The sequence below is a fragment of the Danio rerio genome, chromosome 18 (assembly GCF_052040795.2).
Source record: "Danio rerio strain M-AB ecotype USA chromosome 18, GRCz13ab, whole genome shotgun sequence".
NCBI lineage: Eukaryota > Metazoa > Chordata > Actinopteri > Cypriniformes > Danionidae > Danio > Danio rerio.
This window is the reverse complement of record NC_141038.1, coordinates 37,213,182-37,225,211: the sequence shown is the minus strand read 5'-3', so window position 1 is coordinate 37,225,211 and position 12,030 is coordinate 37,213,182. Positions and strand designations below refer to the sequence as shown.

The window sequence follows — 12,030 nt, the reverse complement described above, 5'->3', positions numbered from 1 at the left end:
TGCAGCCACATCTGATCTCTGGTCAAATAGAAGTCAGATCTTAAGCCTTACTTTGCACTACATTGATAATGACTGGAAGCTGTGCCAGAGATGCCTTAAGATAGCATATTTTCCATTACTTTAAATTCCTTATATTTACATTAAAATATTTGTTTACAGAATATGCAAGAAATGCACTGTTTAAAATATTATTTACAGGATATACAAGTTATTTTATTTGAAAGAGATCCTGCTTATTTTCTACTTTTAACATGAAAAACTGGAAATAATTTATTTTGTTTTCAAATGTGCAAGTAATTTATTTTCACATTTTATAAAAAAAAAAAGGGACTGCTCATTTTAGGCAATGTGTGTTTTAATTTCAGTTGTTCAAAATTGATGTTCGATAAATAATCATACCTTGTAGATAGTGTGTGAGTTTCCTTCAATTATTTTAAACTCAAGTAATGTACCATTCATTCAAACATCTCTAACTTGTAATACGAGTGCATATTTACTGTACAAATTTGTCAGTGAACTATGAAGGCAAAACGATTAAATAAATAATCATTCATCATTCGAAATAGAGTTAAAATATTCAATTAATTGAGATATAGGCCTGTCACGATATGTATTTTTTGTCATACGATATATTGCATCAAAGTGTAATAAATGATATAACTATAAATGATAATATTGTTAATATTGTCAAATTGAGGGTAAGACCATTTTATGCCACTCATTATATAAATGGCAGAATAACAAAATAATAGTATCATAATGCAAGTACACTCTTCCAAAGAACACATTATGTTTCATTTATAAGAGTATTTAATTTAGTCATTTTAACAACTTAATAGTTAGGTATTGGAATCAGAATGTGAAAACCCATATGAACAATTCCATGCAAATGTCAACTTTGCCATGAAAAAAAATTAAGTTTTTTGTGTAAGCAAGTATTTTACAGTACTTTAGAAATATTCAAAAATGTCTATCAATGTTTTCAAACTATTAAATTTGATTTACCAAATCTGTCATCCATAATGAAGAGATGTCACATCAATATTGAGGCTTTTTCCTCATAAATGCAAAAATGTCATATAAAATAAAATCAATTATTTTTCTTCTATAGTGTGCTGACTTTTATCCTTTTGATTATCCTCGTTTCTTTTGGGTTGTGCAGTTTAATTCACAGAATTTCTACAAAGCATGTTGTATAGTGGAAACATTTTTTGGTCACATGCACAACACGTTTATTTTCTTCATCTAAAGTTTAAAAAAAAAAGTTTACAGATTGATTTTTTTTTATTGATTACAGTTTGATTTATTTATTGCTTCCATAACCTTGTGGTAAGTTGTTCTGGAAAATTTAAAACAGATGTTTCAATATAATGTTAACATATACTTTCTCTGTGAATGTATGTGTTGAGATTTTACAGCAAATGTCACATCCATAACACTGAAAATCCTCATATTCTTAACAAATTAAAACTCATTTTAACAGAAAAGATAAAAAGTAAAAGAGGCTGCGATATTTGCTACCAGATCTATTTTCATTAGTTAGAGCCCACATGAAAATATAAAGTAATTTATAGTAAACACTATAGTGTCATGTCAATATATTGATTATTGTGACAGGCCTAATTAAGATTTAGATTTTAGGCCTAATCAAGATTTAGATTTTAGGCCAAATCACCCAGCCCTAATAATACATTTTCCCATGAATTAGAAGACAGACACACTAAAATGACACAATAAAATGTCACCCAGTCTGATATACAAAATACACTATGGAAAAAAATAACAAAGTACGTTTCACTGACATGGTAAAAGACTCTTTTATAAGAGCCACGATACAACAAAAAAAAAAATTTAAGCTTAATGTTTATTTTTCTCAAGCATGATCAAATTCGGATCTGTACATCAATCATAAGTAAATCGTACATTAAAAAATTTATATATATATATATATATATATATATATATATATATATATATATATATATATATATATATATATATATATATATATATATAATCAGGTGTTTGTTTTAACGGTATGCAGTTTTGTACTAAGTGGTGGACATATCAATGTAAAAAATAGCTTTTTAAATAATACTATATGTAACGTTAGCTTCATAATACTAAATACGCATACGCTTCGTAGTAAAGCATTTATCTCTCACTATGGTTTACAATCACAAAACGCTCCCACGTGGTTTGTGAGTGAACGACACTTTATAGCTGACTTTCACAGCAGCGCTAATTGAAAACTGTGTGAAAATGCAATAAAGGTCACTTAACTAACACTTAATGGAGTGCAAATATTAACTAGTACTCATTTCATACGCAACGATTAAACAATCAGCACACATGACTCTCCATCAACAGTGTGAAATGCACTGGCCTGTTCACCGTATACAGCTCATAATAGCATGTTACCACCAAGAGCATCACAACTTTTCAGTTTCCCCTACTTTAAAAGTAAAAGGGATAAATACTTTTGCAGCTGTATGAAACCCAGCGGCGTGTCAGGTGTGGTTGTTCGTTTCAGCCACAGCCCGGACACCTCATTAGCAATGGCAGCTCTGCATGTCACATTGATCGAGGCTAACTAGCATTAGCTTGAGCGCGCGAGCCCAGCTAACTGAACGCATGAGCGGCGAGAGCCTGTGAGCTTCGCCCGGGGCATGTGATGGATCACCAAACCATAAACCATACTGCGGCTCCAGCAAGGCAGAGCGCTTTAGGCATGGAAAGATGAGTTTAAATTCTCTACATACCAATTTTGCGTTTATAAAAGAAATGCAACAACCAGGCAAATCTGTAAAACCCGTGTCCACTCTAAGTTTCCAAGCGCAGTAAGGCCGCGTGGGAACGGGGAGAACCGGCGGCACTCACAAGGACGGCCGGGTAGAACATTTCGGCTTCTGTTGGCGCTTAGGCCAGTTTACTCACCTTGCTGTCCCCGTTGCACAACGCCATGAATGTGAGATGTGGAGCGGACAGCCCTGTCTTGTCGTGTTTCTGCTGCGAACGTGTTGAGCGGGTCTTCTCTCTTCCGCGTGATCGCTGACGATGTTTGTGTGTCACCCACTCTCCTGCTGGCCACTGACTGACTACTGCTCTCTCTACAGCTATCTCTGCCCGCTGCTGCTGCTGCCTGCTGTGCGGTGGCTGATAGGAGGAGTTTGACGTTAAAGAGTTAGAGAAAAGTTTGTGTTGGCTGGGCTTGCAGTGGCCTGGAAATCCTATAACCTAATAACCATTCGCTTAGTATTTTAAAATTATCTATTTATTTATTTATTTTTAAATGTTTAGCTTTTTCTTAATATTTATAATTTTGTTTAGAAAATAAAACATGTATTTTGGTTATTAGAACATGCATGGCCAAACTTATTTTATCAGAATGAAACCTTTCACAGACAGTTTTGGGACTGTAAAAAATACAAATTTAGTGTTGGAGGTTTCATGGCTAAATTTGAGCAGCCTGGTGGTGGATTGAACTCTCTTTCCACCAGTAAGAGCTGAGTGGGATGGTTTATTTAGCAAAGTAATAGCATAATTTTGTTTAAAAATATTGCAATGCACGCAACACTATGGGGTGACATAAAAGTTCAAAAGAGGAAGAACCATATTTAAGAGCAGGGGACATTAATGCTTTATGGTGGAAAAAAAGCTTAACATGGCTTAATGTACCTAAACATCAGCCAGAGAAACTCACATTTCTGACAAACTTTACTTGTAACCCCAACTACAGGCCTGTAGCCAGCCTGGTGAAAGGAGTGGTTCTTTTTTTTTTTTTTTTTTTTTTTTTTTACAAAAAGTAAACCTTTTTGCAGTTCACCTCATTTTTTATTTATTTATGAGATTTAAATACTGCATTTTAGTGACATTTTAAGCACTATTTTTAGCTGAATTGGCTTGTTGGATAGTCATCATAACCACACTTTTTGATGTACCAAATATTTCCTAAGGATTTAAAGTAAAGAAATGTAAAAAAAAAAAAAAAAACTTAATTTTGAAATAAAAATTTATTACATCATATATATTTAGAAAACAATAGGAATCTGTTCTACATTTAATAGGCAAATAACAAACTGGCCAGTACATCCAACTGTACTCAGTCAGAATTTGGATATTTGAATAAAAATATAATGAAAATATTTAGAATAAAAGTTACTTGTATTTTTTTTTCTATTTAAAAACAATACAGTAGCGAAAGATTACTTCTCTGACATCAGATTGTGTTTACTTGCACAGCTGGACGTTGGACTCTGGATGTTAGCATTGTGCAAAACTGATTAGCTAAAAAAAAAAATACTGATTATGGGACAAATTCTGCACATTTGTCCATGAGGGGTGGGTCTCCCGAACCCCACTGGCTACAGGCCTGAACTACTGTAAAAGGATCAAGTCCCAGTTCCATAGATAAATTGAAAATCATCACGTTAAGCATTTTCTCCCCAATTTAAGTCATTTATAAGGGAAAAATGGCATAAAGTACCTTAACATCAATCAGGGAAAATCTAATTTTCTATAAAATTTTACTTGTGATTAGCACTAACTATACTGGCAAAAAAGTAGGCCCGGTTTCCACAGCTTAAGTGAACAAAATTGTGTTAAGCATTTTTCCCTATGTTGTTGTGGGGATGTCAATGACATGCACAAGCACATTCATTTGACAGCAAGGGTTAACCTATTATAAATAAGATTAGATTTTATGAACAGCCTTTTGAAAATTTGGTTTCCCTCAGTTGTTGTAAAGTTACATTGAGTATTTCATTCTTATAGACTTCAATAGGGAAGAAAACACTTAATGTGTAGTTTTCACTTTATCTATGGAATAAGGGCCTGTTTTTTTGACAAAAGTTAGTTTTAATCACAAGTAAAGTTTGACAGAAATTTGGGTTTCCCTGGTCAGTGTCAAGCTGTTTTCGTTGGACGTCTGTAGGGGAGAATTGATATTGTTCACCTGATAGACTAAAATAAAACCTTGTTCTTTTAACAGCGGAAAGTGTTAATGAATATATTTTTATAGAAATTTGATTATCTCTGAATGTTGTTAAGTTGAACCACATTAAGCACTTATAATGGTCGTCAATGGGGATAAAACGCTTAATGTGACATTGTTCATTTCATCCTCAGAATCAGGACATGATCTTTTGCTAGTAGTTAGTGTTAATTACAAGTAAAAGTTTTCGATTTTTATAGATTATAAAACTTAGATATATATATAAAATTTAGATAGATTTATAGATTATAGATTTATAGATTTTTTATAGATTTATAGATTTTTTTGGCGTGCCCCACTTGTTGAAGTACGTTAAGTCATGTTAAGATTTTTCCTTTTCGAATGGACTTAAAACGCATAACGTGAAAATTTTCACTCAGTTAAATTAGACCTAATTTTTTTGACAACAGCTCAAATTTGATAGAAATTATATTTTCCCCGCTTGTTGATAAGCTTTTTCCTTATAATAGACTTCAATGGGAGAAAACGCTTAACGTTATGTTTTTCACTTTTATCTGTGGAATTGGGACTTGTTTTTTTTACAGTAGTTGGGGTTGTTTACAAGTACAGTTTGACAGAAATTTGGGTTTCTCTAGTTCATGTTTAGGTACATTAGGCCATGTTAAGCTTTTTACACGTTAAGTGTTTTAGAATGTACCATGAGGAGAAACTGTGGACACAAGTGAAAGCTGTCTGAAACGGATGTCTGGGTGCTAACCCAGATTGTACTCAAAAAAAAAAAACAACAACAACAACAACACAGCTGCCCAACTCACTGCAGAATTAAATGTTCACATCAAGTCTACTGTTTCCATCAAAATTGTTTGTTGGGAGCTCTACAGGTCTCTATAAACATGGCGGGATTGTATATTGTTGGTTCCAATGGTGCCAGCAGCACAAATCTTGGGCTGGGAGCAATGAGAAACATGTAATGTTCTTTGATGAGTCAACCTTCACTGTCTTTCCCACATCCAGGATAGTTACAGTGTAAAGAAGCCCCAAAGAAGTCCACTGTCCAGACTGTTGCATGCCCAGATTGAAGCATGGTGTTGGATGCAATATCATGGCATTACCTAGGTCCAATAACTGTGCTAGATGGGCACTTCACTGCCAAAGACTAACCAACAATTCTGGAGAACCATGTGCACCCAACGGTTCAAACATTGTATCATGAAGGCAGTGCAATGTATCAGGATGATAATGCACCAAATACACACTGCAAGACTAGAGACAGAGTGGTTTGATGAACGTGAAAGTAAAGTTGAACGTCTTTTATGGCCTGCACAGTCACCAGATCTGAATATTATTGAGCCACTTTGGGGTCATGAAAAACCTGGAAAAGTCATGGAATTTTAAAATGGCATTTTCCAAGTCTGGAAAAGTTTAGAAAAAACTGAAATACCCAGTTTTTCCAAAAGTTTTGGAAAAGTCATGGAAATTAGTTTAACAAATATCTGTTTACTTACATATAGGTTAGTTGTCTTATTTTCTGTCCATGGTCAAACACATGCACTCACATTATTAGTGCTGTGTGAACATTATCTAAATAAATTTGACAGGGATCAAAAGATTCATTTAAACTAAATGCTGCATGTTTTATGATATGCTGTAATAACTTTGAATATGCATTGTTTTTCTTATTATTTACCTTGTAAACGTAAATATTACATGAAACATTAGGTCATGAACATTTACTTGAAAGTCCTGGAAAAGTAATCGAATTTGTGAAGTAAAAATGTATATGAACCCTAGATGCTTTATTAGCTGCAAAAAGAGGCCCCACACTATACTAATGAACTATTGGGGTCAAAGCATTTCAGTTTCATTGTCCAACTCCTGTATGTAACACCAGTCAGTTTAAATAGCTATAATAAAACATACCAGATATTTGCACAAAATGTTTGGAAGCTAGAGGAACATTGCTTCTTTAAATTTAAAAGTTTACAAATAATACATTATATTGTGAAGAGGTTATAGTCACAATTGAAAAAATGTAAAATAAATTGTCCTGCATCCTAAGACATTTTTTTTGCTGGGCCTAAACACAGAAAATCCTAATTGTAAGCTAACAAGTATTTATAGACTCAGCATATATGGCAAATAAAATGTAGTTTGGCTTTGCACAAAGATGCAAAAAAACAAATAATTCTCAACAGAAAAGACAGATGTTGCCAAGACTTATAAAAGATAAATTATACACAAGTTAAACAAAAAGCATGTAAAATATATGGAGTCCTTTAATTACTTATCAAACATGTGGGTTTAACAGAGGAAGAAGTGGATGAATTCATTTTGTGGACAATGCAGTTCCTATCTTGAAGTTTTGTTTTCATAAACTCTTTTATTTCTATTTATTAAATTCATCAATGTTTTGGTTGCAAAGAAGGTTATATGATTGTAAAAGGCTATGTTTCAATGTGTAAAAGCTGAAAACAAAATAAAATAAAACATTGTGGAAAAAAAAAAAAAGCTTTCACCAGCTAGAGCTGTGCCAAAATCTCTCAGACACCTGCCTGCAAACCTGCAGAACTAAATAACATTTTTGGCACCTGTGTAAAAAAAGCTGTAAATTAAGGATGTTTTCAATAAGAGCATGCATAACGTCTTAGATAAATTAATTCATTAATTTCCTTCAACTTAATCCCTGATTTATCAGGGGCGGCGACAGTAGAATGAAATGCCAACTACTCTGACATATGTTTTACGCAGTGAATGCCCTTCCAATCGCAACCTAACTGGGAAACTTTTTAAAATAACTTCTAATAGCTGAATTAAATCTACATTTGGCGTGAATTTTTATTTTTATTTTTTATGTATTTCAGATATTTGCAGCAGTAGTAGTGGTAGTAGAAGTTGTTTTTCTGGTAGTTTGTATTTATTTTGCCCTTTAAAGCAAACAATAATTGCCACAGCCATATCACCCTTAAGCCCAAGACTGGTTACACATCTAGTCAGTACCTGGATGGGAGACCAGATGGGGAAACTATGTTGCTGTTGGAAGTGATCTTAGTGAGGCAAGCAGGGGACACTCAACCTGTGGTCTGTGTGAGTCCTTATGCCCCAGTAAAGTGAAGGGGACACTATACTGTAGTTGGGCGACGTCTTTCGAATGAGACATTAAACCAGGGGTCTCAAACTCGCGGCCCGCGGGCCATTTGCGGCCCTCAGTGCAATATTTTGTGGCCCGCGCCGACCGCTGTACTCTGACAGAATCAGCGGAGCGGGGAGAGAGCGCTCCCCGCTCTGCTGATTCTATTCGTACACAGCGCGCTTGTCACTCAATGCGCGTTGTCGCGCGCGTTCTGATCAGCTGTGTTGTCGCACGCGTACTCAAGAGCGGTGTTATCGCGTGCCTACTGAAGGGCGGGACCGAGGGTGTGTCGTGTCGCGGGGGCACTTTTGATCATTTTGGAAGCGCACTTTCTATGCAAGACTAAAAAGGGCATGTGCTCTGCACAGGTTGAGCCCTATGTGTGCACGTGCCTGCCCTGCATCTTATATATATTGATATTATAGGTAGATACAGACTGGTACAGACTGATGTGACTGGAGTGGGGTGGGGGTGTTTATTTATACATATATACGCCTTTTTTTTAGGTGAGGGAATGGAAGTTTTGAGTGAGTTCCCCCCCTTTTTCCCTAGGACTTCAATAAGTCAAAGTACAGGTCTAGACTTAATGATGATCATCTTCAAGCCATACTGAGGGTCTCAACTGCTTCCGCTCTAAAGCCAAATGTGGTTCAGATTTGTGAGAAGAAGCGCTGTCAAGTCTCTGGCAGCAAGAAGTAGGCAAAAGATGCCCTGTTCAGAAGAACTGTTCATAATCTTCACTCAATGTTCTATTAATGTTCAGGACACTTCATGTTCAGAAGAAATAATTAAAACTGTTAATAATGACATTTGAGGACTTTTTTTTGTGAAATCCCTTATGCGGCCCAGCCTCACCCAGACTTTGCCTCCTGCGGCCCCCAGGTAAATTGAGTTTGAGACCCCTGCATTAAACCAAGGTCCTGACTCTCTGTGATCACTAAAAAATCCCATGGCACTTCTCATAACCCTCAATCGGCCCTTACCCATCATGGCCTCCAATCATCCCCATCTAGCGAATTGGCTCTATCACTGTCTCTCCACTCCACCAATACTGGTGTGTGGTGAGTGCACTGGCACTGTTGTCCTGTGGCTGCCGTCACATCATCTAAGTGGATGCTGCACACTGGTGGTGGTGTGGAGAGACCCCCATCATGATTGTGAAGAGCTTTGGGTGTATGGCAATCCACAATAAATGCGCTAAATAAAAATACACATTGCATTACAATATAAAAACAGCTTAGCACTTGAGTAAAATGAATTGAACTGGTTCATATAAAGTTTGGATCTTAGAAGAGAGTTCCTATTGCAATAAAACAAACATTTAACAAATAGTTTCTGAATACGTGGAATAATAGTAATAATCCATAATAAACATATTCACAAACAAAACAAACTGTAATTTAGTTTTCCATTTTTAGCTTCTCTGTTCTGTTTTAATGTTGACTTTGCACCTCCACATATTATGACAGTGATCATTCTAGGCACTGCCCAAATTCAGATTTGAGGTATTCAAATCTTAAAATAGAATTTGGCAGTCTCTCAGTCTTCTTTGTCAGCTGTGTACAGTTATGTCTTGGTTTAGGGAAGAAGAAAAAAATGCAGGAAAATTAGCTAAAAATTGCTGCTTAAATGAATGCATGAATGCTGTGACTTTGGCCACTAATGAAAAAAACACACTCACGCGTCTGATCACATGTCTTTATTCAACATCCTCTGTCACATGCAAACCTTTTTACTGATTCTGCATGCCTCCACACACACTGGCCATAAAGTCATTGATTATCACTGAAGAGAGGAAACAGTGGATGTCTTTCACAGTCAAAGTAAAAATGCCTGATAAAAAGGAGCACAAACCAAGTTTTTAACATGATTAGTGTTTTTAATCATTATACTAATATAACATGCAGACACATAAACACGTTACATTATACGGATATCATACAGATAAAGATAAAGTTTCATTCTTGCTTTCAATTATGTCTGCTAAATAATTACACACATGCATCTGTGGCCTTTTGAGAATAGGACATTCAGGCTGTGGTCATGTGTGCTTTATTTTATAGGACTTTTTTTGAGAAAATTTGGTCATTACATTTTAATATAAATAATATATGAAATACTGACTTGGGGGCGAGGCAGTGGCGCAGTAGGTAGTGCCGTTGCCTCACAGCAAGAAGGTCACTGGTTCGAGCCTCGGCTGGGTCAGTTGGCATTTCTGTGTGTCAGTTGGCATTTCTGCATTTCATGAGTTGGCATGTTCTCCCTGCGTTCGCATGGGTTTCCTCCGGGTGCTGCAGCACAGGTTAATTGGGTAGGTTAAATTGTCCATAATGTGTGAGTGTGAATGAGTGTGTATGGGTGTTTTCCAGAGATGAGTTGCAGCTGGAAGGGCATTCGCTGTGTAAAACATATGGTGGATAAGTTGGCTGTTCATTCTGCTGTGGTGACCCCGGATTAATAAAGTAACTAAGCTGAAAAGAAAATGAATGAATGAATGAACACACTGACTTGGAGTTGGATGGTGATTTATTTATACATGCACAAAGGGGTGGACTGGCCATCTGGCGATTCTAGCAATTTAAAGAAGGGCCAGGTCACTTTTTAAATGTAGTAAATGTATGCCATTTTTTACAATTATTTTTTATATGTAGTGTTTTTACATGCAGGCAGTTTTTATCTCTTGCAAGATGAATATCATAATGATGATGATGATGATAGAAATAATAATAATAGTAATAATAATAAATGTTAAGCATTGGCCCAATCTGCAATGGCCGGCTGGTTTCGAGATGGGCCGGCCCAATCAGAGGTTACACGAACGTAATCAATATCTGGCAAGAAAGTCAAACAAACAGTAAGTGCAACACAAGCTAATTGTCAGAGATGGATCGTAAAAAAAGAAAGGCAGTGCTAAAAAGCTCAGAGAAAGAAAAAATTGCTCTAAAATCAGACGCTGCCAAATGCATAAAATTAACCAAAATAGTCTCGAAAGGGGGCAGCGCAGTGGGTAGCACTGTCGCCTTACAGCAAGAAGGTCAATGGTTCAAGCCTCGGCTGGGTCAATTGGTGTTTCTTTGTGGAGTTTGCAAGTTCGTGATATGGTACTGCTTATATTATTTCATCATCTGTACACCAATATAAGAAGTGAATGTGCATGTCTGTGAATAGGGCTGTGTCAGTGTGCTAATGTGGCAACTTATCCAGCATATGTTTTACGCAGGAAATGCCCTTCCAGCTGCAACCCATCACTGGGGAACACCCATACACTATCATTCACACACATACACTACGGACAATTTTAGCTTACTCAACTGTACCGCATGTCTTTTGACTGTGGGGGAAACTGGAGCACCCAGAGGAAACCCGCACAAACGCAGGGAGAACATGCAAACTTCACACAGAAATGCCAACGAACCCAGCCGAGGTTCAAACCAGCAACCTTCTTGCTGTGAGGCAACAGCACTACCTACTGCGCCACCTTGTCGTCCAGTTTATTTTCAAATAATACACTTTTTTCATTTATAAATGTCTCTATATTATTTTATTAATAAATTATTTAGTTTTTATTTATTAGGTTAGTCATGGTCATGTTAATAATGTTTTCACAGGTCTTTTCCATTTTTTTTCAGTAAATGGAATAAAGAATACACCATATAAAACTATTTGTATTAGACAAGTAAGGCCATTCACACAAACTAAGAAAATCAAAAACTCTTCTCTACTATGCACCTGACACTTTATTTAAACTCCATTTTACAAGAACTCAATGATGAAAATGATGTTTACCACAATCATGTTGCACTGCTTGCTTCAACCTTAAATAACTCTTGCACAGTATTAAAACTTTAAATACCTCTTTTGCACAATATTCACCTTTAAAACCTCTCATGCAATATCCTGGTGCTCACTGGCTGCTTCACGTGTACACGCGTCAAGCAACTGAAGC

At 36.0% G+C, this 12,030-nt stretch overlaps 1 protein-coding gene across 1 annotated transcript in view; it reads right to left on the bottom strand.

Annotated features, from left to right (window-relative positions):
• Nucleotides 1–3,166, bottom strand: part of gmps (guanosine monophosphate synthase) — a 33,581-nt gene extending 30,415 nt beyond the window's left edge. The window contains 1 exon segment of the mRNA NM_200587.2: nt 2,938–3,166. Within this exon segment, the coding sequence (NP_956881.2) occupies nt 2,938–2,964 (27 nt within the window). The 5' untranslated portion in view covers nt 2,965–3,166.
• Between the last annotated feature and the right edge of the window lie 8,864 nt (nt 3,167–12,030).